Genomic DNA, 27,816 nt, shown 5'->3' on the forward strand with positions numbered 1-27,816 from the left:
AATTAGAGATGACTCCCTGAGGTCTACTTTGAGAGGGTCTGGATCTGCACTTTGCTGCTTGGGTCTATCTCTAGTCTTAATTTTCTCCATTATTGTCCTTCCAATTTGTGAATATTTTGTGTGTGTGCAGAGGGTGCTCAGAGGGGAGATAAAGTGGGTTATGGCACTTTGGCAGAAGGATTTATAAATATTATAAATAATACTCTTGGTCTGTGGATGTAAACAGCACAAAGCATGTCTTTTTACAAGCAGAATTCTAGGATTAGGAATATTTGTCCAGTTGAGCCAGGCAATTAGTTCAGCAGCTCTAGAAAGAGCCAAGTGGAATCAGCTGGCTGGTTTTGTGAGGGTTTTTTTGTGGGGTGGCGGAAGTAGGTTGTATTCTAGGTTGTCCTACATACACAGGGGTTCAAATTTTTGGTTTGACACAGTAATGTTGGTGTGATAAATGAAGCGGGGTAGCTCCCTTTTATGGACACCCAGCCAGCCAGTTAGCTATAAAGTCCCTCTTGGTGGCTGTTCTCTGCTTGCTTTACCTGTAAAGGGCTAACAAAGTCCCCCAGGTAAAGGAAAGGGGGTGGGCACCTGACCAAAAGAGCCAATGGGAAGGCTAGAACTTTTTAAAATGGGGGAAAAAACTTCCCCTTTGTGTCTGTTGTTGGATTTTTGGTGTCCTAAGAGGTTTGTGCATAAGTTGTTTACTTAGCTGGTGGCAACAGCTAATTTCTTTTGTTTTATTTCTCAGCTCTTCCCCGGAGGGGGTTGTGTGTGAAACGGCTTGTGAGGGTACCCCACAGGAAGGAATTCCCAAGTGCGCCTTCCTGGGTTCCAAAAAAAGGGGTTTTGCGTTGGGTAGTGGCAGCATTTACCAAGCCAAGGTCAGAAAAAAGCTGTCACCTTGGGAGTTTAATACAAGCCTGGAGTGGCAAGTATTAATTTTTAAAAATCCTTGTGGGCCCCACTTCTGCACTCGAAGTGCCAGAGTGGGGAGTCAGCCTTGACAGATGGAGACCAAGCAGAGGCATTTCCAGCAGCTTGTGCCTGAGAGAGGTTCTAGCTTCGTCGGCAGGGCCAAGCAACCAAAATGGGCCAAATATGAGTGGCATTGTGATCCTGTGTGCCAAGTCACACCACCATTCATTCCAATTTAGTCCCCCGTGACATGAGTCAGGACCGCTGGGTTCCAACCCTGGTTGTGGAAGAGGAGCAGGGGGTAGTGATTGGAGCTGGAAGCCAGGACTCCTGGGTTCTAACCCTGGTTGTGGAAGAGGAGCAGGGGGTAGTGATTGGAGCTGGAAGCCAGGACTCCTGGGTTCTAACCCTGGTTGTGGAAGGGAGGGGGGCTTAGTGATTGGAGCTGGGAGCCAGGACTCCTGGGTTCTAACCCTGGTTGTGGAAGGGAGGGGGGCTTAGTGATTGGAGCTGGGAGCCAGGACTCCTGGGTTCTAACCCTGGTTGTGGAAGGGAGGGAGAGGGGTAGTGATTGGAGCTGGGAGCCAGGACTCCTGGGTTCTAACCCTGGTTGTGGAAGGGAGGGGGGCTTAGTGATTGGAGCTGGGAGCCAGGACTCCTGGGTTCTAACCCTGGTTGTGGAAGGGAGGGGGAGGGTAGTGATTGGAGCTGGGAGCCAGGACTCCTGGGTTCTGAGTGGGGTTTAGGAGGAGCTGGGGGGCTGTAAGCAGAGGGCTGCAGCGCTTATCATTTACACAAAGCAGCTTCCCCATGTGGCCCCTTGGATCCGCCCCTGGCTGCTCCCCTCCTGTGAGTGGGCAGGGTGGGGTTTGCAGCGGTGCCAGCGAGCTGCTGTCAGGGGTGATGCAGCCTGTGTGGGAGGGAATACCCCCGGCTCCAGCATGAAGACGGTGTGAAAGATGTGTGAGCAGGCAGCGCGCTACTGCAGGGAGAGCGTCCACAAGATCCTCCACAAACAGCAGCCGCAGATCAGGGGGCTGGACGGGCTGCTCCGCTGGATAGTCACCAAGATGAGCGACAAGAGCATCCTCTCGGACAGGGAGCTCCTGCAGGAGGGGCAGGCGGCCGCCGGCCAGGAATTCTTCCCCCCGGGGCAGCGGAAAGGCACCTCCGTGATCCTGGATGTGAGTTCGGAGCCCCGGCCCGGGGGCTCGAGCCGCGCTGGGGGACGGGGCTGGGGGAGCAGCTGCCTTAGGGCTGCGGGAGCGGCGTGTGCGACTCTCTCCCGGCCCCCGGACTTTAAAGGGGAGCCTGGACTGGTGCAAAGCGCCGCAAAAGTGAGGGCGCCGCGAGTCGCACCCGCACCCCCCTTTGCATGCGCCCTCTCCCCGTCTCGGGCACTGCATCAGGCCGTGCCCCCCGCGCCCCCGAGCCGAGCCGGCCGGGCGGGCGGGACGCCCCCGGGTAGCAGCGGGGTCGGGAGGCGCTTGGTCTGTCCGTGCATCCTAACGGAGCGGCACTTCAGCTGGGACGGGAGCGGCCCCCAGTCCGGGCAGCTTTCAGCCCCCAGGAGAGTTCAGGTTGAAAAGGCGCCCGCTGCGGGGCGAGGTGGGCAGGTCTTGCATCGCAGGGGAGCTGCATCTCCAAGGGGAGCGCAGTGGTCCCTAGAAGCGGCCATGTGAGTTCTTTGGGTAGCAGGGACCCGGGTCTCAAGGGCCGCTTCTGAGAGCTCCAGTTCCTGCTGTCCGTTTCATGTCAGGAGTTGCCGCTGAGCCGCTTCTCTGGGCCATTGGCAGCACCGAAAGGGAGAAGCTGAAACTCCCCTGGGCACTGTGTCAATAAGAGTATTCGGTGCCCAAGCCGGCACAGGTTCATTTGAAAGAACCTCCTAATGCTCCGTTATGTGGTAGCGGTGTCCCTCCCTCCCCCCAATCTTCTGTTGCTGGTACAATCGCTGCTTTTCCTCTTAAATGCACATGCTACTGTCTTCTGAACTTGAAAAGTATCTGGGGTGTTTGTGTGGATCAATATTGCCGGGAGAGATGAGAGCCAGAAAGGGCGAAATCTATATGGACCATCCATTTAGATGAATATTTTAAGGCAAACATCTGCTCTGCAGTTTGAGATTAGATTAAATGGGCTTGTTTGCACTTCAAACCCCACTGTTTTCTAGATACATTTTATCAATGCAGTTGGCTAGGTTTCAGTCAATAGAAAGCAAATGGCACTTTAACAACACTGAAATTTAAGAATAGTTAGTGTTCCTAAGCCTGGCTTGGCATGCTGAGTTAGTGGTCTAATGCAATTCCACTTTGATTATGGGAAATGGGATATCTCTTATTGTATTTAATTTACAAGTGAATGATAGGTATTCTGTGATGATTGCTCAATAGCTAGTAACATTCAATATGTACTTGGGTTAAATAAAAAATAAAACACAGTATATGGTGTTATTTCTGGCACATTTCCTAAGGTGAAAGTGTAAAGCAGTGGTTCTCAACCAGGGTGCACGTACCCCTGGGGATACACAGAGGTTTTCCAGGGGGTACATCAACTCATCTAGATATTTGTCTAGTTTTACAACAGGCTACATAAAAAGCACCAGTGAAGTCAGTACAAACTAAATTTTCATATGATTGGTTTATACTGTTCTATATACTATACATTGACATGTAAGTACAATACTTATATTCCAATTGATTTATTTTATAATTATATGGTACAAATGAGAAATATTGAAAAATTGCTTGATAGTGTGCTGTGGCACTTTTTTGTATGTTTGTCAGATTTTGTAAGCAAGTAGTTTTGAAGTGAGGTGAAACTTGGGGGTACGCAAGACAAATCAGACTCGTGAAAGGGGTACAGTAGTCTGGAAAGGCTGAGAGCCACTGCTGTAAAGTGGACATTTTTTGAATGTTAAGCCTCAAATGAGCTTGATCATTTGGCATTTAAGGTACATTAAACTGGATGTTTCAATCTTAATGAAATCTGTATTTGAGACACTTAATTTAAAGCGTGAAAGAAAAGTGTGGGGCATATTAATGTAATTAAACCCTTTACAAGAGTAAGAGATACATAAAATGAGTTCATTCCAACCTTTGAGGTAGATTTCTTCTCTCAACTATGCAAGAAATTAGTTTAGCATATTTAAAATTCTTACAAAATTAACCACAAGTAAAAAAAAATTGTCCCAGAATAAAATAACTATGAATTCATTGATCTCGGAAGGCTCTGGCATGTGAATTTCAGCCAAGAGATATAATTTCACTTGGTAACTAACTAAATAACTTGGGGGGAACATAGCCAGCCTGTACCATACATGAGAGAGACTGTGTGTGTCAGGCATGACTGCTGGATTGCTTTGTAAAATGAAGGTGATTAAACAGAATACCTTTTGCTGTGTTCTTTTCTTGAGATGCTAGGACATGCTCTCATTATGTGTGGCATGCTTGTTAAACATAATTGGGCTTTGTCAAATTTTCTTCTCTGCTATTCTTATGATTACAATAGTCTCTGTTTTTAATCATAAAAGTCTAGTGAGAAAACGTCGGTAATTTAACAATTTTTACATCTGATATTTACCCATAGTCCTATTTTGTTAGCTTGGACCTGTACAAATTTTGCAACTTTTCTTGGTAGTATCTTCGCTAAAAATATAGAACCCTCTGAAGAGTAGTGAACAGAATCCCCAAGGACAGCTATGTAATAGCTTGCACTGAGCTGTCTTTAGGGCATGCAAGTGATTTGTAACTTTTATGTCAATATTGTTAGGGACTGTGTGTTTAATACTTTATCATATTTACAGTTGGCTGTTTTAGTAAATTCTTTGCATTTAGATGGAATTAAATGAGAACAGAGTTGGGGGGAAGAAACAAACCCTAGCACAGGTAACTCCTGAAGAAAATATAGTGCAAACAGTTATAATTACATATTCGCTCAGACAGTGGCATCTAATAATTAAAAACGTACATCAGTTTTGCAGCCTTCCATCTTTAAGAAAACAAAACCAAAAAAGTGTAGCCATCATAAAAATTAGCTACTGATGGCACTAGCTGGAGTCTGTTAATATCCCTAAGTCCAAACCAGCATTATTTCTTCTATACTAGTCCTTAGATTTCCTGACAAATCTTGTTGAATCATGCTGTAATCTATGGTAAGCATTGGCACCTGCTAAAGACCCCAAAACTCATTTCATTTGTGATCTAAGCCGAATTCTGGGCTCAGACCAAAAGAGATGATGGGTTTATGAATTAACTAGTTCTGCCAAATTGAACTGCTTCAGATTGTCTTTGGCCCAACTAATACAATTGAATGTTGCTCCCAATCTAAATATTTTGGTGGGAAGAGACATGCTACTGTTTAGAAATAATTGATGCATAATGGAGACATTGAAAGAACCTAAGTAACTAATGTGTTTTCGTGGATCTGACTTTTTTTTTTTCTCTACCTACTGAAGGTTTAACCAAAGATGGTTGGAACCTGTGTTGCCAACATAGATGATACAGTTGCGCAAACAACAATATTTTGGCCTGACAAGATGCTCAATAGGTGGAAGATATTGTTATAGTTAAAAACAGTCATATTAATGTTAAGCTCCATTCAACATGCCAGATTTTTTTTTGAAAATGGGAAAAGGAGAGATTGATATGAGAAAATGTGAAGTATAAACTTGTAAAATTATGTAACCACGGGGAAACGAAACAAACTATAATGCACGGCACATTCATCTGTATCTGAATCATTCCTTTGCTTTCCGGTTAGATTGTTAAAGATCTTTTTTTGCATGATCTCTTATTGGTTGAAAGTAGAATTGAGTGAATGCTGCAAAAATAATTTGAAAATGTTGTGGTTCTTTAAAAGTTTGCTTTACCTTCATTATTTATAACTACAGCAGGAGCATCAACTGAGATTGTGACTCCGCTGTCTTAGGCTCTTTATAAACACCTGCTGAGACAGTTACCACTCCAAAGAGCTTACAATCTAGATATGATAGACAAAGGGTGGGAGAAAGGAAGTATTATCCCCATTTTACAGATCTGGAACTTAAGGCACAATGAAAGACTTGTCCAAAAAGTCTGTGGCAGAGCTGGGAATGCAAGTTAGGGCTCCACAGTCCTTTTCCAATGCTCTAATCACAAGACCATCCTTCCTCTCAGCAGTTCATGGGCAGACATGCCAAACCCGTGAAAAAAAACGCAGAAATTGGGCTTGTTTTTGGCTTATGAGTTGCTTGTTGGCTAGTTTTTGACTTGCAGCTTGTTCCTTTTTTTTTTTTTTTTTTTTTTTTTTTAAATTGGCTCCCAGCAAGCAGGGGCAAGGGGGAGAGAGAGTCAGGAGTGCACAGCGGGCCCACCCCAGTCCCAGACTGCACTCTGGGGGGATTTAGTCACCTAGAGTGTTGAGGTTCTCAGGGATTGGCTTGTTTTGGCCTTGTTTTGAAATGGGATTAGCTTGATTTTAGGCTTATTGTGAAAGTCGGGGGGCTTATTTACTGTGTGAAAGTTGCCAACTGTGTTCATGGGCCCTTTACGTCGTTGCTTTCCATGAACTTTTACTCTTAAGAATATTGGCTAAAAGCAAATTTAAGGTCACACTCTCAAATTCTCAAGGAAGAAACTTATTCTCTTTCCAGGAGCATTAGCACCAGAAACCTGAATGAGTTCCATTAATCCATTCAGGGAATAAAATATACCATGTGACTTATTTGACTAGTCACAACTAAGTAGTTTGAATTCTGGAGAGAAAGCTGTAGAATAAATGATCTGTGAAAAATTTAATCAAATATATTTGAATACCAAATCCAAGCAAATCACAACCTGTTCACAGGCAGCATAACACTCAGAAGAAGGTTAAATTTGTTTAAATTGTTGATTATGAATTAGTCACTCAGCTCAAATGCCTGTTCTGAAACTTACAAATTATCCATGTTACTTATTTCCATTCTCTTTATTCTTTCTCCTGCTCTAAATTTCCTTTGACTCATGCATCCCTGATACCTTTTCTTCAAGTTCAGATCAACTATCTAGGCATTTAAGAAAGAGGTACTGTACAGACAGCAGGATCAAAAATGCATGTGCAAAATACCTACCACACAGCATGGTGTTGGAATTTTAGATTTTCTGCATGACTTTTTGAATGAATCTACACATTTAACTTTTTACTGTACACAATCACTGGACACTGACGTAAGAAAAGCCCCTGCTTAGAATACGATAAACTATATAAAACCAATTTGGAAGCTGATATGATTTGTTGACCTTAGTGGAAGATTCCTACATAGCTATCCTTGTTAACTGGTTTGTTACCTACTAATGGCCTCTTTGCTGTGCCAGAGTGACAGGAGTTCTGTAAAGACAACGGGGTAGATAGGGAATGGGACACTTGGGGATTGGTAAGTAACAGACAATAATCCTTTGGTGTGATTAATGAAAAACATTGATGGGTTATTAAGAAAGTGCTTGTCCACAACAGAATAGTGGCTCTTCGTGGGACCTTGAGGGTCAAGGAAGGATAAAATGGAGAAGGTAGAATGGGTGAGATCTCATGGTCTCCATCAGGGACAAGAGAAACATCATTTAAGGATAGAAACTAGTTTGAGTCTAAATTTTCCTTGCAATATTTTTCTGTGTCTTGCACCGGTCTGCAAACAGGCTCATGTACATTCTTTTGGGTGAGTAAAATAGATGATCAGTAGTGTTTAAAGGTGCAGTTTAAGATTCTGGTATTCCAGGTGTTAAAATATAACACGTAAAATTGCAGACTCACTTTTCTGAACCCTATTAATAAATGAATGGACACTATCTTTAAACACTGGGCACTTCCCAGCATAAATGGGGCTTTAACATAGTGATTGATAGGTGCTAGGAAAGAGCAGTGGTAGGTTATGCTGTGCTGATTTCTTGCACCAAGATACATGGAAAGCAACATTCAGCATTTAAAGCTAATTTGCTGCCATATCAGCAAAATCAGCCTAATGTGCTAGGATCAGACAGGGGTCTGTATCTAAATAGTTGTCATCAGCATGGATCTCAATGCATTCCCACATCTTGAAACTCAACTATGTAACATTGCACCCATTTGCACGCTGGTGCATTACAGCAGCATGCAGCATACCTGGAGTTGTTAATTTTGTATAATGTGCCATAGTTACAGCCCATAATACTCAGTGATCTCTGAGCAGTCTGATTGGGGAGCACTCCTCGTTAACAGACACCAATTTGCACACAGCTTTCCTGCCCTATGGATCAATTATTTATAACATTTGACCACGTAGTTTATTTAAATGGTCGTCTTGATTCCCAGCTGGGGTGGTAACTAAATTAAGACTACTGTAGCATTCATGCTGGCTATCAGTAGTTAATCCAGTACTGCTAGACCCCAAGCATTCAAAAATCATGAATCAGGCCAACCAAATTAATGAGACTTCCTTAAAGATCATGAGATTTTAAAAATAATGTATGTTGAGTTATTTTGATTTGCCTTCTGGGTTATTTAGAGATGATGAGGACTAAAATGTTTTATCTGGAATTCTCATATAATCAGGCACTGGGGTGTGTTTTAAAAAAACCCCAAACCCCACAAACACCAAATATTGTGAGACTATTAATAAAATTGCAAGAGTGGTAACACCATTAAACTGTAAAGACCAAGGGAAATAGTGCAAAGGAACTGTACCAAATCATGTAATTTGTATGTGTGTATATACAAAGTAAAATGTAAATTTCAAGAAACCCTGCGCATGAGAGCAGTAGACGTATCTAGAGAGAACCATTTATAACTCCATCTGGTCAGCACGCAGACACCTATTTGCAGACCATTGCTATCGATCACGTCCTGCTGCCCCGCTTTTTAATTAAAAGCACAAGAGTAGTGGCTGAAATTAACACTGAAACAAAGCTATCTTTGAATAAATCGTATTAATAGCATAGCTTAATTCATAGATAATCAATATTAAACTGTAGGCAGGTGAGTCCCGTGTGGTTTAAATACACGGGGTCAGAGTTTTATAATAATAATAATTAATGGAGATATCCCATCTCCTAGAACTGGAAGGGACCTTGACAGGTCATCGAGTCCAGCCCCCTGCCTTCACTAGCAGGACCAAGTACTGATTTTGCCCCAGATCCCCAAGTGGCCCCCTCAAGGATTGAACTCACAACCCTGGGTTTAGCAGGCCAATGCTCAAACCACTGAGCTATCCCTCCCTCCCTCCCTTTTATAAGCGCCCATCTCCCACTTGGCATCCCATTAAGTGTCCATCTTTCGAAAGGGCTCAGCCGGGTTTCAGAAAAGCTCAGCATCCAATACGCTGAGCCCATTCGAAAATCTGGCCCATGAGGCACATTGACTAGTGGGACACTTTCCTCTCTGTTCTCTACCACTTCTGATTAGGGCTTGTTGCGCTTCATTCTCCGTCCATATTTCTCAGCTCTTTAATAATCTGCTCTGTGGCCAAATTCTACCCTAGATGACGCCTCCACAACTCCTTTTATTGACTTAAATGAGGCTGTGTGGAGGTAACTTTGGGAAGAATTTGGCCTGTGTCTAGCAGTGACTTCCCAAATGTAGAACAAAGAACCAACATTTTTTGTGATTCTCTCTCCCTTAGTCTCTATTCTAGCTCTAGCTAGTAAAAGAATCACATTTCCAATATTTTCTTCTTACTCCCCTTATTCTGTTCCCCTCTCCTGTTTTTAATATATTCATTCTTTCTCTCCTCCTCTCCCTTTCACCCCTGTAACTCTGCTCATTTCTCTCTCAGGATGAAAAAATGGAAGACTGGAAACGACCCTTCTCCTCAATCTTCATTTATAAAATCCCAAAGCTTTCCCAATCTTCTCCTCAATCTTCATTTATAAAATCCCAAAGTATCTCAGAACGCCCTGACCTCTAGAGTGTTAATTCGACTTTATACAATCTGTTTCCCAAATTCGAATTATATAAATTCGGATTAATCCCGTAGTGTAGACATACCCTGACTCTGGTGGGGAGCAGAGGTTAGCTAAAGACTGGGCACGATATACATATTTAAGAATTGCTCAACTGCAGGGTCAGTCATGTGCCCTGTAGAAATGAGTTGTTGATCTCTGGCTAGTTCCTGGTTTACACCTTCCTGCATCACATTTGTCTTGGCTTTCTGGTTGGCTTTCTTGGCAGAGGCCAAGAACTAAAGGGACCTAGCAATCCCCCAAGGTCAGAGTAGAAGTTCCAGGCTGGAACACTGTATTGTATGTGTATTGGGATGCAGGCAGGAGAGAGAGCTCGCACTGAAGTCTGTACCGCATCTGTTCTGTGCAATAATAAAAGGCCATCAGACCTTTCACTAGCACTAAAATATTAAAGTAGAAATAAGAGTGCTCCACAGAACAATACAGAGGTTTGACTCCTCTGTATCCTATCTGAAATTCACTAAGGCTTCCAAAGCATGATCTAGCCACATGTGGTGAGAGCTCCCTTTGAAAATCAATAGGAAGGGTGAAGTATAAATGATCCCTTTCTCCAGCACATCACCTGCTTTGGTAAAATATTGCCATGGCAAGCTAACATTTTACACCTGCAAGTCAGTGAAGTTTGGAGCCGAAGTAGAGATGCTCTATGGGAATATTACATCCAACAAAACTTTGTGTGGAAATGGCCTCTTGAAACCTGCACTCCTGTCCAGCTGTTATGAAATTGTGCCTTTTGAAGTGTTACTTAGATCCTTGCTGATGGCATAGGTTGCCTCCTTTCCCCACACACCCCCACCTCTCCTCCTCAGAAAGAAAAGAGGAGGATAGCATCCTGTGTAATCCAGCTATTAACATCCCTTTGGCAGATGCTCGTTCCTTTGATTTAGCTGTGCCACGTTAGCACCATAACTCTCTCCACTAATAGCTCTTCTTGATGCTTATCCTGTAAGATGCACACCCACTCAATACTTCAACAAGTCTGAAGGAGACAGAGTTCATAGGTACTTACATTGCTAAGAAGACAACCAGAACTGATTGCAGTGGGAGCAAGAAAGATCTTTTAAAGACCATGGTGGGTGGAAAGTGTCTGTAACTGTATTAATGTAGAAAAACACATGAGTGAATGCAAAAGAGCATAAGAGTTCCTTTGAGAAGTGAGCAATTGATTGAAGAGACTAGAGGCCAGATTCCTGACCCTACTAAACCTCTTTAGTGCTACTCTGGCTTAATTGGCTTTTTGAAGGTACCCCTGGCATGGGGCTCATAGCAGCATGGCTGTCCTCGGCTGCCAGAAGCCATCAACATCCAAATGGAACTTAGAGCAGCCCTGAGCCTGCCTTCAATTGCACCAAAGGCCAAAATTGCCTGTGGCTGGCTCCAAATCATGGTGTACCATCCACCTTTTGAGGTCTCCCCTGAGTCCAGCAGTGATCACCTACATATGAAGGTCTCATCACCTATCTCTGAAATGTAGCTACTGCCCACCTCTTGTAGCCTTAAAATTCCACCTTTCCTTCAAAGGATGTCCTGCCCTAGTGCATGAATTCCATTGATTAGCAGTGAGTTCCTGTAGAAAACACACTTCCATCCTGCGGGAAAGGTGTCTATTTTATGCTCCAGGATTGTCTCATACCCAGGTGAAACTGCGAGAGGAATATAAGTAAGCAGGGAATCAATACTGAAATAAGAACTTGGCCAGGACACCTTGGTTTGCAACCCACAATCTTGTGAAAAGTAGGATCTTCAATAGGATAAGATCTGCAATGACTTAGGGTCTGTCTGCACTGCAGCTGGAAGCGTGCTTCCCCATGCAAGTAGACAGACGTGGTACCTCTGCTGGAGCTAGCACGCGGCAAATAGCAGTGTAGTCAGAGGTGGTGGCTGAGGCTAGCAGCCTGAGTACATACCTAGGGAGTCCTTTGTACTCGGGTGGCTAGCCTGAAGTGCCACCCATGCTACACGGGGCTGCACCGCTTTTAGTTCACTAGCTCTGCTTGAGCTAGTGTCTGTCTACTCGCATGGGGAAGCACGCACCCAGCTGCAGTGTAGATGTTTCCTTAGTAGTTTGATCTGGAAAACAGCATCTCCACAGACCAGAGCCCCTGTCGCCTGGTGGGACAATACTTCAGCACTCGGAGGAAAGCGTGCTGTGTACTGAATCACCACCTCTCTCTCTCTTCTACGGGAGTTGATGTTGGCCACCCCTGTGAGCACTGATCATGTCAACCCATGCTTCACTCATGAGAGCTGATGATGGTGACATAGCCCAAAGCGGTGTGGCTGCAGGGACTTAGATTGTGTTACTGTTTTATATTAGTAATGGAAGGCGCATCATCCCGCCCCTGCAGTCATGAGATGGGCATTTACTAACAGTGGTCAGGGTGGGGGAGCGAAGGGAAGATTTACTTTGACACAGCTGATGCAAGAACAGAAACCTCATGGAGCCAGTCTCCATGGATCTGATGCGGAGTCAGGACTCATTTTGTAGGAGAGCCTGGGAAAGGCCTTGTCTGTATTCCTAAATTCCTCTACACACATGATACTACAACTATTGAGCAGACTTTTTTTATATAACAGAACATTTTTATTTTCTTTTGCCCTCTCCCCTAGAGTCTCCTCCTTCAGCAGGCTTCGTCACACCTTGCTTATCCTTCTATTAGCAGCACAGGAAATGAAAACTGTTGTTGAATCATGTGTTTTTTTTAAACCCATCATATTAACCTGCTGCAGGAATAATAATAAACCCTACAAGAAGTAGAACAATTCTTTGATTTAAGGAAGTGATTGTGGGAAATGAATGAAATTGCCAAGAAAACCACAATTAAACAGCCTCAAGAGTTGCAGATTTGCATCCAAGAGCTTTGAGGACATCCTAGGCAGCATTGAACATTTAGATTATAAAACCTGATTTTTCAAGGTTTTAGTATTGTAGCTGTTTTAAACTGCTTAGGGGTGAATTAAATGAGTGTTTTCAAAAAAAGCTGTCATCCCAAACATTGTTTTAAGCAGCAACTTCACCTATTTTAACAACGACAACAAAAACATTTTATTTCTGTTTCACCTGTGATTTTTTTGGTCAGTCTTTACTTTAAAGGCTAATTTTATTACAAAATAGCTTTTGTTCTCAGTTAATTGCTAAAATGGACTAGTGCCCCATTAGTATCTTGCAAACAATTGGCTGGCCATGTTTATTTCTTGTGTTACTCCACTGAAGTCAGTGAGTTTACATAATGGATTAACTTGGCCGACATTTTGAAAAGCTTGTGTGTCTAATACATTTAGAAACGCGGATGAGAAGCGTGCACTGGAGGTGGTAAGAACAGTATTTTTGGTTCAGGGATAATCTGCTGTTTACTTCTTGAAAATGGTAGGTGAGCCTGACAATCAGAGAATCGGAGGTGATGGGATGGAAAGGACATTCTTAGTCATCTGAGTCCATGCCTAAGTAGTAGTGCAAGATTGTGTGCTGTGCAGAGCTCCCAGAGGTCACACGTCTCCTCAGCCAGTGGGGTGAAGCTAATGGGGGTTGCGTGTATGGTATTAAGGGCAGAATTTATCCATTAATATTTAATCTCCTCTAGTCTTTGTGACCTCCAATGCAGTTGTCTTGACTAAGTCTAAGTGACTTCACTGCCAAATTAAAATGGCACAAACAATGTCACTGCAAATCCAGAGAGATCCCACTTTGGGGTGGATGCAGTTCTGCATTTTGCAGGAACGGACACGGAGGGAAAGGAGCCAGACTTTTCCCGCTTCATAATATTTCTGGTTTGGTTAGAGTTCAAAATGCTGCTGTGACTGACGTTCAAACTTTTGGTAGTGTGGGAGCTTTGTGTAAAGGGGTTAGAGCGGAGTCTTCTGATCTGTGTCTTCCAGACTATGATTAGCAAGGGCAGCAGGGCTCAAATACCACCTGTAAAAAGCTGGTCAGAGTTCCTCCTTACATGTTGTGTTTCAACCCTGCAGTTCTGCATTGAATCGAAGGAAGCACCCCGCCCAGCCATACTCCTTGTCTCTTCCCAGGGCTGCATTAAGGCAATCTGGGGCCCTACACACACCATGAGACAGACTCAGTTTTGGCTCCACCTCTGCCTCCTTGCCCTGGCCCATGGTTTTGGTGGTGGGGTCCTCCTCCCATCCCAGACTGGGACAATTGCATATGGGCCCCTTCTCTTCTGAGGCTTGGCAGCAGGGCTCCTCTTCCTTTGGAAGCTGCAGAAGTGGCAACCACGGTACCCTCTTCCCCCCAGAGGTGGCAGCAGGGCCCCCACAGAGCTTACCCCAGCAACTGCAGCATATCTCCTTGAATGGTGCTTCTCTCCTGTCACAGACACGCTGTTGGAGGGGTGTCAAGGCATCCAAAGCAGTGCATCTTGGAGTGAATACCCCTGTAGTGGTTCTGCGGCAGGATTCCTCCTCCTCCTCCGGGTCGGTGGGGGGCCAGACAACCTCACTACGTCTTTGGGCATCGCCTGTCACTGCCTGGGGAAGACGATATCTGTTATCAGCCCTCTCCCGCTGGGCTGCAAGGACTCCGCCCTCCGCCCCCTGACCCCAACCCTGTTGGCCAGCCCTCCACCTTGGAGGAGTGTGTATAGTTGGCTCCACCTTCTGTATATTCTGGCGCTCGTGCTCCACACGTTTCACTTCCTCACCCTCGTGTCTCGCCCTGATACCAAAGGGCGGGACTATCTATCTATCACCTGTGGAGGGTGAGGAACCCCGGTGGGCAGCCTCTCTTCCACCACAGCCTGCCAGCGATATCGGTTGGCAGCTCCTCCATGGAGCCGTGAGCACGGGCGTGTACCTGGCGTGGTTCACCCCCATCCCCGACACCTGCCCCTTTTGCAGCATGAGGGAGAACCTGGCACACACGTATCTTGAATGCGCCAGGTTGCAGCCCCTATTCCGGCTCCTCCAGAACCTCCTGTTCAGGTTCTGGCTGCACTTTCCCCCACACCTGTTTAGCTTCTCACACCCTGTCCCTGGCCCCATGAAGTCACGAGACCTCCTCATCAACCTCCTCCTGGCTCTGGCCAAAGTGGCCGTCTTCACCAGAGGGAGGATGTTAGATGAGGGGGTGCTCTGCGACTGTGGGGCCTGTTTCCGCTCCTCCCTGGTGTCACGCATCCGGGCAGAGTTCCTCTGGGCGGTGTCTGCTGGCTCCCTGGGCAGCTTTGAGGGGCAGTGGGCACTGTCCAGGGTTCTCTGCTCGGTGTCCCCCTCTGGATCCCTGTGCCCTGTGTTTTGAATCTGTGACCTTCACTCCTGACCCTGTTATTCATTAGTCACCCCCCACATTCAGTTGGTTCCTGTGTCCAGTGGTCCCTCCCGCAAGGCTGAAGGAGGGGCCTTTAGACGTGGGCGGGCGTAGGATTTCCAGTAAGGCCTCACTACAACCCCATATTGTCAAGCTCTTTCTTAACCACGAGGACAAGGAGCTTCCTGTTACAACATATTAAATCTTAACTTCTAATATAATCCCATGACTCCAGGATCTGGGGCCCAATGTGCAGGCCTGTAGCCTTAATCCACCCCGATCCTTCTTTTTTGTAGCTATTTCCCTTCAATCCTGTTCTCCATCTTCCTAAACATTCTAGCCTGGGCCACTTTAACAGCTAAACCAATTCCACCTTTGGTGACCACTGCAATCAATGCTGATATAGTGAGGAATTTGCTTGTAATGATATAGGAATCGGAACTGCGGTGTTAAGAATCTACAGAGGCACTTCAAAAGCAGGTCTGTACTATCAATATTTTTTGCAGTGTAGGATTTATGTTTAGTTTATAAAAATGAATGCATTTTCTAAAACCTTAACTCTGTTTTGAATATAATTCCACAGAAAAGCTGTAGTGAGAATGAACAAATGAAGTGAATGTCTATAACTAGTAAAGATGTAATGTATATTAAATTTAAAAACCTAAATCATACAGCACATAGGTATGTTACCCATAACCGAGGGTGAAATACATCCTGGGTTGGATGGCCAGAGCAATACCCTTTCCAGCACTTGAGCTCTGCACTGGGGCTGCTGATGGAGGAGCTAAGTGAAGTACTCCCCTCTGTGGGCACCTAGCGTGCTTGCTGTTTTGCATCCCCATAGGTTAGCATGGAAAGGGTTAATGGTGGATTTGTGTTTACCAGTAGCACTAATTCACTAGACTTCACTCCAGTCTGCAGCCCAGGGGTCTGAATCGCCTCCTTCCCTTATTATACAGTTACTTGAGTGTGAGGTGATCCCTCTGAGATGCTGGGGAAGGACGTGATGCTGGAGAAAAGCGGTCTGCTGGCTTCTGTTTCTGGCTGTAATCCAGCCTTGCTGTGTGGCTGTGGGTAACTCATCCGACCTCTGAGCCTCAGCTGAGCATGAAAACCTGGGACCAGAAACTAAGGTCCTGGTTCTGAAAGCGCATCTGTACGCGGGAGCCTCTTTGCTGTCAGTTGGGGTTCCAGGCAGGCCAGTTGGGGTGGATACCCATTTGGGCTATACCTACTTTGTGCAGGAGTTGGGAGGCTTGCTTAATTAATGCCTGTAAAGCTCTTTGAAACCCTTGGACTGTCAGCTGCGCCAAATTCCATTCATGTGTGACTGAGAGTAACTTAGCCCCGTTAGTACAAAAGTGTTAGCTAAACCTCCAGGAAGGGATTTTAAAAGCTGCACAGGGATTTTGGACATCCGTTTCTTGTTGAAATCCATGGAGGCTGGGTGTCCAAGTGTTCTACTAGGTTTGAAAATTTCAGCCCTAATTGTCAATAGATGAACCCATCACCTTGCAAATTTCCCTCCATCATCCTGCAATCTAAATATATCTCTTTCAAAAGATGCTGTATCTGCAACTCTGCCATCCTCTCCAAAATTCACAGCATGGTAACTAAAACGAGAGAACATTGTGGAGTTCCTTACGAGTTTTCGAAGCCATCCTTTTCCTGCAGCAGAGAGTATTTCACAGGCCTTTATGTAAGCAAGATTCTTGGCAGCACAGCTGAGTAATCATTGTTACTTGTGTCTTCATCAGAGTCTTGGTGTGCATTCCAGATGTTCATACGTTGACTTTCTTGCTGTCTCTGTTTACCAAGCATTTTATCTTTAATTACAGTCTCTTTTGGAATTCCGGTTGGTTTCTATTTTTGTGTGGATTTTTGAGGGTCTAATTAAATTGATATAGTAAGTCTTGCTTGCCAGTAACGATGGCGGCACAGCTTGACGCTGCTGAATAAATACATTCTAGTTGTATCATGGGTAGTGTCTTCCCCAGCTTCTCCTGATTCTGATGAGAAGTAAGTCATCAACATGATGTGCTCGCCCACCAGCAAAAACTCCATATAGAAGAAACTCTTGCAGGTTTAAGGACTGAGAAGTTCCTTAGTCTGTTATGTTACTCCCAACTTTATTAATGGCTTTGGTTGTCGACTCTTGATCTCTGTTTAGTGAAAGGAGACCCTCAGTGTTCATATGTTTTTTCCATTGGCCCTAATAGGAATCTCACACATTGACCAAGGAGGAATTAGAGCCTTTTAAAGAATTAACAGTCTCTGCTCTAGTGACAAATTGCAAAACATAAAAACAAAAAGGAGGAAAGTTAATACATGCCCATGATCTGGATCCTAGAAATTCTGGTGCTTGCCAGTTTCTAGCAGGGCTATCCAACTCTGCCAGTGTATGTTAGTGCATCATTTTTTCTAGAACTTTGCCACATGAGTGGCATCTTAAGATATGATCCATAATTCAGCATCCCCCACCCTTTTTTTAGTTAACTCCTGAGCTAGGTCACATTTTGTGTTTAATCTGTCCTTGGCCCATACTACTACTGTATGATAAGGTCTGGTCTTCTATGATGGGATTTTTCCCTAGATTATACTCTCAATAATGCATTTCTCAGGGTAATAAATTGGAGGAAAATCTTTTCTTGTTAGGATTTCAGTGAGATGAGAACCGAGCTCCCAAACAGCTCTTTACTTGTCCCAAAACATTGTTAAAAAGCTACATTTCTTACTACTGATGATTTTCCCCCTCCGACCATCACACTTTGAGAGCAGAATGTCTCCTCCAGCACCTTAAATAGCTTTTACTGCTTCTGCATTACACTTTATATAGTGTCTTTGATTCAAAGCACCAGAGAATAATAACAGAAGGATGCAGCAAGGAAACAAAAAAATTTGCAGTAATCAGCATTTAAAACACAAAGATAACATCTGCTGATCCTGTGCGAGAGTAAGAAGAAAAGAGGAAAGGAAAAACATTGCATACTAGAGGCAGCATACAATGGGTATTGTTTATAGGGGTGTGTCCAATGGCCCTGTGAATGAACCTGTTCCAGTCAAACTAAGGACATTAAATGGGGCTCGCTTGATTTCTTCTTCTATTGTTTGTTGTGGGGCTCCGTGCTATAACCCAGATGCAAGGCAATGTTGCCCACTTAGCTACATTTAAAAACGATTGGATTTACAAATAACTGCTTCCTGATAGACATGCCCTTGGCAGACTGCCCACATATGGCCCAGTCCTGCAAACCTGAAGTCAATGGGAACACTCAGATGGGTAGTATTTTACACTTACATTTTTTACTGTTCTCACTGGGCTCACGGGGAACCCACAGGAATGGGGGCTGGAGTGGAGGAATTCTCAGACATGCTCCTTGTGGAGACGTCTCTTCAATTCACTCCATCTGGGTGTATGGTTTACCCCTCCCAGGGGACCATTTCCAAGGGATCAGTTGGTGTCTAGGTCCATCTACACAGAAACCAAGTGCCAGCTCTGTCCCCAATACACCCTCCCCACGACTGGCAGAACTGACGAAGTTTTAAGAGCCAGCTGCTGTTCCGAGGGCCCTGTGATGCAGTCTATCAGGCCTTCGCTGACCCCTTCTGAAGGCCTTGTCACCCTGACAACCCCTGCTGAAGGAAAACCCACTCAGACCAGGCTACCAGCATGACTTAGTACTCCAGAGGCCTAGACGAGCCAGGCGGAGACACTGACCAATCGGGAGCCAGCAGGCCAGTTTAAGAAAGCTTGGCTGCTTCTTCTCAGGGGCAGTGTGAGGTGTCACTGGGATGGGGAGGAACTCCTCAGTGCTAGGCCAGAGCCCCTAGGCCAGGCCAGGCCAGGGCCTTGCCCTCAGCACTGCAGCTAAGCACTTGAATTTGAGGTTTACGTTCTTTATTTAAAGGCATAGACAGCCACATTTGGGGTTATTTTTTTTATTTAACTGTTTAGAGACTGATGCCAAACTTATGGCAAGGGCCATCATGCTCCAAACAGGTGTCCAAAGCTAGTAGACTAAGGCAGAGAGCACCTCCCGTACCAGGCTTGGTCCCACAGGGGCAGCCCCACCTGCCACATGTTCCCTTTAAGAAGGGTTGTGGGAGTGAAACGCTAATGCAGCCTGTATGCCTATCCAAATGGTATCTAAACCTTTTCAGGGTTGCGAAAGTGAGTAGTAAACTCTCGTGAACAGGCGTGTTTCCAGTATTCTCTGTGTGGTCAGGCTGGGGAGATTACAAGAAGTGTCTTTCTCTCCGTGTTTCATCACTGTTTTTTCCTGTCCCTTCTAGAAACAGGAAGAGCAGGAGAGGTGAAGGGGAAATTAGTTGAACTTTTGAACCTCTTAACAGCTTGGGTTTGGATTTGGGCTGTGTGTGAGTGAAGAGTTGGGTCCTTTGTTAATGCACACCCATTTGCCTATCACTACACTTGACTCAGGTAATGGTCTCTTTGTGTGTGCATACTCCCCCAGGTGTCTTATGTTCATTCCAGTGGCTGAATCTCAAAAGAGTATCTATACTGAGGCTGAATGAACCCCACTGGGTCCAGCTGATGTTGGTTACACAAGCCAAACCCTGCAGGATCTGTCTGTAGAGATTGGCAGTGGGCCAACCTCTGGTGCCTTCTCTTAAAGGTTTTGAGTTCTGAGGTTGGTTTGACTTTTCTAATATGGGTCTTATTGTATCGGAACTGGGGTGCTCATCCTTAAATATTATATAATATTGAGTCATTGTCTTTGTACAGTATCCATTTTGAGCCTTATATAGGATGGGCGATACCCTAGGTAGAACATTGATTTAATGTTACTTAATTAAATAGTATTCATTTAAGTAACACATTGTGCAGTTCAATTTGCCTCCTGGGTTCCTTCTTTCATGCAGCATTTTCTCCTTTGATTTTTTTTTTAAATGAATTTATGACCCAGAAAATAAGACTTCATTTTATGACTGACTCTGAGCTGGCTGCTGCAGCTTTTATTCCCTCCACAATGAAATCTTTCTTTTGTTTAGCCAAATTCTCCTTTCTAGTCCAAAATAATGGGCTCAGGCTTAAAGAGGAGGAGATGATGATTTCCCCTTTCACGCTGAGCATGTGAATTTTGCAGCAATATATGGGAAAACCTATGCCAACAGTTATTTGTCTCAGTTACCTATCAATCCCAGGCTTCACAAGAGTTCCTCATTATTAATTGTGTTGTGCCATGATGGCCAACTCCTTGGCACAAGCACCGTGTCTCCTCCTCTTTGATCCAGAGTGAAAAGCGAAGTTGATGCTTAACAAATAGAAACAGGAACTCACAAAGGGATTCTGATCCTGCCCCCACTGAAATGCTAAAGGGTTTTGTGGCAAAAAGTCTATTGACTCTTTAGTGGGGTGTAGGACTGGGTCTGGCTGGCTGGAGAGTCAGCACAAGGGTGTGAGTACAGTACTTTGAAGTGAGAGCTGTCATCTTTCCATTTCCTTCTTTGAGCAAATACTTCACTATCGAAGTGGTAGGCTGGATGGCTTAGGACAAAATAGAGTATGTATATGAAGCCTGGCACCTCTCTCCCTGATAGTACCACCCCTCGTCGGCCCTGTTTAGCCAGTCTGCCCTTGCTGGGGGGGGGGGGAGTCTGAAATTTTTTTTTTCACCGGGGCCCGAACCCGCTCTCGGTGGCCATGGTAGTGACTGAAAGTTATCACGCTTGATGCCCTCTAATAGTTCTTAATAGAATGAGTTGGTGATTTCCATTAATTTCTAGAGGATAAATATCTATACTTCAAAATCAGCACTACTCTTGGATGTATTTTTGTTGGCAATCTCAGCAGAGAGAACAATGATTAGTATGGAAAGAACTTTCTCCCTTAGGCCTGGTCTACCGTAGTCTAGAGGAATTTTGCAAACATTTCACACTGTTAGCTCCAGTGGTGCTTAACTAGTGTCAGCAAATTTCCGAGCCCTAGCGTAGACTGGAAACTGGCTGCTACTGGTATCTTAAGCACCTGCTCTGAGCAAGGTTGGATGAATGTTTAAAACACCAGAAGTGTAGAGATGTTTGCACTACTCCTATCTAAGATGTAACTTACTCTGCGCATAAATGAAAATTCCAATACTGTCAGTCCAATAACTTCCTTCCCCAGTAATCACTTACATTCTGGGGTCTGTGGCCCCTCCCTCCTCAGGGAAGGGGAGGGTCTTTTCTAGTGGATGCCTCCCACCATCCCAGGATTTAAATAGGCCAGTAACTTCTTTTTTCACAGTAAATACCCTCTAAAATACAAATAAAAATACCATCTGAAATGAGCTTTGACAGGCTAGAAATCTTGATCACACTGTTTAGGTTTGGAACTGGATATAATCTTGGTATTAATCATTTAGTAAAAAAGAAATGTAACAAATCACAAAAAATAGTAAACATGTCTCTCTTTTTTAATTCTAGATTTTCAGACGCGCTGACAAAAATGGTAAGTCTGTATATTCATATATATATATTTATTTTGCTTTTCTTTTGAATGAGCCTAGAATGTTCTTGTGGATAATTGTATCTAACTGCTCCCCACCCCCAAACCTCATACAAGCCAGGAGACTTTACAAAAGCAATACAGGTTAATGCTTTGAGAAGGAAGGTCATGTAATTCTATGGCTGCGATATTCTTAGAATCAATGTGACACTAACCTGAAACTCTTAACAAGTAAATGTGTTCCTTAAGCAGTTCAGATCTACTCTGTGCCTGAAAGCAGTGGTCTGTAAATTACACACATCTTGAAGAAACATAAACCAACTGCCTGAGAAACAGTAACTGACTGATCCTGTTGTAATTGTTCATTTTTGTGACTTAGGTTCTGTCCTATTTGCAAAGCAGCTTGTTTAGTGGTGTAAAATGGTTGGCTGTCTCGTCAGCAGGGGAAGAATTCAGAGCCACCCAAATCTCTTGTCCGGTCCTCTCCTCAGGGCGCATTTCACTGCCAAACTCACAAAATAAGGCAAAACAAAAGCTAAGTCCTGAGAGCACCCCCTGCTGCTGGTCCAGAGGCCCATCCCTCTGTGTCTGTACTTGGGGAAGGGTGCATCTCTTCTTCTTAAAACCCCACTGAGTCATATTACAGACGGGCCTTAATCCTTCCTTGGCCATTCCACTGTCACAGGTTCACGAAATATTAAGAGGTGTGTGTGTTGAGGCTTTGGTAGTTTTGTGCAGTCATGTGGATTTTGTTGCGTTGAAATGGATTTTGCACTCATCCCAATGGGAAGACATACAACTGTAGCGAAGTCCAATATTGCCACGATGCAGTGAATTACAGAGATGATTCTTTCTTGGATGATCTGTTTTGGATTCCTAAAGAGAGAACTGTTCTGCTTTCTCAGTGAGAATCTGAGGTGAGATGGGAGATATTTTACTTTATCTGAACACAGCAATTCATTTTCACTGTTGCTCTCACCCTGTTTACTCTACAGTCAGTTTCCAGTCTAGGGATGTGGCATAGAATTGCCCGTTGTGGGCCTAGGGTTGCAGGTTTAGATCGGTATTGCAGAGGTGACATTTTCAGACTTGGGGAAGTTGAGAAGTGGGGCCATTTCCAGGAAACCTGGGCCCTCTGCAAAGCAATTTGATTCAGGCGCCTAGCTGCAAATCTCAAGATCCAGTGTCCAATCTTCTCCCAACAACACCATGAGATAATAGGTTCCGCACCAACAAGTGGTGTGTTTGTGGAGGAGTTATTGGCATAACGGGTGGGGTTCCTTATTAAATAGGAGGCTGGAGGAAACCAGTTGTACCCTATCCAGGGATGGGATTAATAGGGAGATTCATGGGTCCCAAAAGAGGGCTGGAGTGGCAACCGCAACTGTGAGCAGGAAGAGCTGGTTATACACACCATTGACCTCCTGGAGTCTGTGCAGTAAAGGTCACACCAGCGTTTCAACCTTATAGGGTAGGACCCCTGTGAGCTGCAGATTCCTGTTGCTGTAGGACTCAGAGCTCTTTTAAAAAGTGCCCTGAGGGAGAAGAAAAAAAAAACCTAGGCTGAATTACGGTGTTTCTCTGTCCCTTGGCACAGAGAGAGATGCCACAGACTTGGGAGGAGGCTTTCCATGCTCAGCCAGTTAGATCAGCTCCTGCTAGGGAAGGAAGGCATCCTTTAATGTAGAAGGAACTCTTAAAACCCCGCTACGTATCTGCCAAATACAAGGGGTTGTTGCCTTGAGAGAACATGTTAACCATTTTTCTGGGATCAGAGGGGAGGGTGGGTTTGGGTTTGGATTCAAGAGCCCCTTGCTGAAAAAAGAGAATAAAGAAAGGATTAAAAAATGAAATAAAATACACCTCTACCCCGATATAACGCTGTCCTCAGGAGCCAAAAAATCTTACCGCGTTATAGGTGAAACCGCGTTATATTGAACATGCTTTGATCCGCCGGAGCGCACAGCCCCGCCCCCCCCGGAGCGCTGCTTTACCACGTTATATCCAAATTCGTGTTATATCGGGTCACGTTATATCGGGGTAGAGGTGTACCTGTACTAAAGAGTGAGATCAATAGTAACTTGAGGCCAAACTAGGTAAAGAGCAGTACTATTATCTTTGCAGGATCCTGCCTGGGGAGAAACTGGGGGTATGTCTACACTACGAAATTAGGTCGAATTAATAGAAGCCGGTTTTATAGAAATCGGTTGTATACAGCCGATTGTGTGTGTCCCCACATAAAATGCTCTAAGTGCTCTAGTCGGCGGACCGCGTCCACAGTACTGAGGCTAGTGTCGACTTCCGGAGCATTGCACTATGGGTAGCTATCCCAGAGTTCCCGCAGTCTGCGCCGCCCATTGGAATTCTGGGTTGAGATCCCAATGCCCGAATGATGCAAAACAGTGTCGCGGGGGGTTCTGGGTACATGTCGTTAGGCCCCTCCCCCTCCGTCAGAGCAACGGCAGACAATAGATTCGCGCCTTTTTACCTGGGTTACCTGTGCAGACAACATACCACGGCAAGCATGGAGCCTGCTCAGCTCAGCTCACCATCACCATATGACATCTGGGTGCCGGCAGACGTGGGACTGCATTGCTACACAGCAGCAGCAGCTAACTGCCTTTTGGCGGTAGACGGTGCAGCATGACTGGTAGCCTTCATCGGCGATCTGCGTGCTGGCAGCCGTAGGGCTGCATTGCACCAGCCCTTGCCTTTTGCCTTTTGGCAGTAGATGGTTTATTACGACTGGTAACCGTCATCGTCGTACAGCAGTGGCTGGAACTCCGTATGTCCCCCAGTCCCCCATCCCTCCAGTCATATTCTGCTGCCTTCACAATGACGATGATGGCTATCAGTCGTAGTATGCCATTTTCTGCCAAGCGCCCTGTTGGATCATTGCACGTTAGCAGAGTCTTCCCTGAGCAGCAGATCGTGCAATAGGCCTGAAGGCCATCGTCATCAATCAGGAAAAATGTGGCTATAACTGCCAAGCGCCCAGTATTTGCTGCCAAGCACCCAGAAGATGCCGAGGGCTATCAGTCATGCTGCACCGTCATCTTAAGATGTAAAAAATAGATTTGTTCTGTATTCATTTGCTTCCCCCTCCCTCCGTCAAATCAACGGCCTGCTAAACCCAGGCTTTTGAGTTCAATCTTTGGGGGGGGCCATTCTGTGTGACAGTTGTTTGTGTTTCTCCCTGATGCACAGCCACCTTTGTTGATTTTAATTCCCTGTACCTGTACGCCATGTTGTCACTCGCCCCTCCCTCCCTCCTTCCCCTGGTCCGTCAGATACTAGTTTCGCGCCTTTTTTCAGACCAGACGCCATAGCTAGCACTGGGATCATGGAGCCCGCTCAGATCACCGCGGCAATTATGAGCACTATGAACAGCACGCGCATTGTCCTGGAGTATATGCAGAGCCAGGACATGCCAAAGCAAAACCAGGACCAGCCGAGGAGGCGATTGCAGCGCGGCCACGAGAGTGATGAGGAAATTGACATGGACATAGACCTCTCACAAGGCACAGGCCCCAGCAATGTGGAAATCATGGTGTTCCTGGGGCAGGTTCATGCCGTGGAACGCCGATTCTGGGCCCGGGAAACAAGCACAGACTGGTGGGACCGCATCGTGCTGCAGATGTGGGACGATTCCCAGTGGCTGCGAAACTTTCGCATGCGTAAGGGCACTTTCATGGAACTTTGTGACTTGCTTTCCCCTGCCCTGAAGCGCCAGAATACCAGGATGAGAGCAGCCCTCACAGTTGAGAAGCGAGTGGCGATAGCCCTGTGGAAGCTTGCAACGCCAGACAGCTACCGGTCAGTCGGGAATCAATTTGGAGTGGGCAAATCTACTGTGGGGGCTGCTGTGATCCAAGTTGCCAGGGCAATGAAAGACCTGGTGATATCAAGGGTAGTGACTCTGGGAAACGTGCAGGCCATAGTGGATGGCTTTGCTGCAATGGGATTCCCAAACTGTGGTGGGGCGATAGACGGAACCCATATCCCTATCTTGTCACCGGAGCACCAAGCCACCGAGTACATAAACCGCAAGGGGTACTTTTCAATGCTGCTGCAAGCCCTGGTGGATCACAAGGGACGTTTCACCAACATCAACGTGGGATGGCCGGGAAAGGTACATGATGCTCGCGTCTTCAGGCACTCTGGTCTGTTTCGAAAGCTGGAGGAAGGGACTTTCTTCCCGGACCAGAAAATAACCGTTGGGGATGTTGAAATGCCTATCGTGATCCTTGGGGACCCAGCCTACCCCTTAATGCCATGGCTCATGAAGCCGTACACAGGCAGCCTGGACAGGAGTCAGGACCTGTTCAACTACAGGCTGAGCAAGTGCCGAATGGTGGTGGAATGTGCATTTGGACATTTAAAAGCGCGCTGGCGCAGCTTACTGACTCGCTCAGACCTTAGCAAAAAGAATATCCCCATTGTTATTGCTGCTTGCTGTGCGCTCCACAATATCTGTGAGAGTAAGGGGGAGACATTTATGGCGGGGTGGGAGGTTGAGGCAAATCGCCTGGCCGCTGATTACGCGCAGCCAGACACCAGGGCGGTTAGAGGAGCACAGCAGGGCGCGGTGCGCATCAGAGAAGCTTTGAAAACGAGTTTTGTGACTAGCCAGGCTACGGTGTGAAACTTCTGTTTGTTTCTCCTTGATGAACCCTCCACCCCCCCCCACCCGGTTAACTCTACTTCCCTGTAAACCAACCACCCCACCCTCCCCTACCCTCCCCCCTTCGAGCACCACTTGCAGAGGCAATAAAGTCATTGTTACTTCACATTCATGCATTCTTTATTAATTCATCACACAACTAGGGGGATAATTGCAAAGGTAGCCCGGGATGGGTGGGGGAGGAGGGAAGGAAAAGGACACACTGCAGTTTAAAACTTTAACTCTTATTGAAGGCCAGCCTTCTGATGCTAGGGCAATCATCTGGGGTGGAGTGACTGGGTGGCCGGAGTCCCCCCCACCGTGTTCTTGGGCGTCTGGGTGAGGAGGCTATGGAACTTGGGGAGGAGGACTGTTGGTTACACTGGGGCTGTAGCGGCGGTCTCTGCTCCTGCTGCCTTTCCTGCAGCTCAACCATACGCTGGAGCATATCAGTTTGATGCTCCAGCAGCCGGAGCATCGACTCTTGCCTTCTGTGTGCAAGCTGATGCCACCTATCATCTTCAGCCCGCCACTTGCTCTGTTCATCCTGCGATTCAGCACGCCACCTCTCCTCTCGTTCATATTGGGCTTTTCTATAATCAGTCATTGACTGCCTCCACGCATTCTGCTGTGCTCTGTCAGCGTGGTAGGACATCTGTAGTTCTGTAAACATGTCATCACGCGTCCTACGCTTTCTCTTTCTAATCTTCACTAGCCTCTGTGAAGGAGAAACATTTGCAGCGGGTGGAGGAGAAGGGAGAGGTGGTTAAAAAAGACACATTTTAGAGAACAATGGGTACACTCTTTCACGTTAAATTTTGCTGTTCACATTACACAGCACATGTGCTTTCGTTACAAGGTCACATTTTTCCTCTTATATTGAGGGCCTGCCGGTTTGGTGTGAGAGATCACTCACGCAGTGCCAGGCCACAGATTTCAGCTTGCAGGCAGCCATGGTAAGACACAGTCTTTTGGCTTTTGTAACCTTCTTAACATGTGGGAATGGTTTCAAACAGTAGTGCTCTCATTTCCCATACCAAGCACCCGTTGGGTTGGCCATTTAAAATGGGTTTGCAATGTAAAAGGAGGGGCTGCGGTTTCAGTGTTAACATGCAGCACAAACACAACTAACTCCCCTCCCCCACACACCCAATTCTCTGGGATGATCACTTCACCCCTCCCCCCCACCGCGTGGCTAACAGCGGGGAATATTTCTGTTCAGCAGAGCAGGAACGGGCACCTCTGAATGTCCCTTCCCCTTAATAAAATTGCCCCATTTCAACCAGGTGACCGTGAATGATATCACTCTCCTGAGGATAACAAAGAGCGATAAGGAATGGATGTTGTCTGCATGCCAGCAAACACCGGGACCATACGCTGCCATGCTTTGTTATGCAATGATTCCAGACTACGTGCTACTGACCTGGCGTGGTAAAGTGTCCTACCATGGCGGATGGGATAAGGCAGCCCTCCCCAGAAACCTTTTGCAAAGGCTTTGGGAGTACATGAAGGAGAGCTTTCTGGAGATGTCCCTGGAGGATTTCCGCTCCATCCCCATACACGTTAACAGACTTTTCCAGTAGCT

At 45.7% G+C, this 27,816-nt stretch overlaps 1 protein-coding gene across 1 annotated transcript in view; it reads left to right on the forward strand.

Moving 5' to 3' along the window:
- The first annotated feature begins 1,871 nt into the window (after positions 1 to 1,871).
- Positions 1,872 to 27,816, forward strand: part of NECAB2 (N-terminal EF-hand calcium binding protein 2) — a 310,753-nt gene continuing 284,808 nt past the window's right edge. Inside the window, exons 1-2 of the mRNA XM_065416826.1 lie at positions 1,872 to 2,096; positions 21,547 to 21,571. Coding sequence (XP_065272898.1) covers positions 1,872 to 2,096; positions 21,547 to 21,571 — 250 coding nt within the window. The remainder of the gene's footprint in view (positions 2,097 to 21,546; positions 21,572 to 27,816) is intronic.

Source organism: Emys orbicularis, chromosome 14 (genome assembly GCF_028017835.1).
Source record: "Emys orbicularis isolate rEmyOrb1 chromosome 14, rEmyOrb1.hap1, whole genome shotgun sequence".
Classification (NCBI taxonomy): Eukaryota; Metazoa; Chordata; order Testudines; family Emydidae; genus Emys; species Emys orbicularis.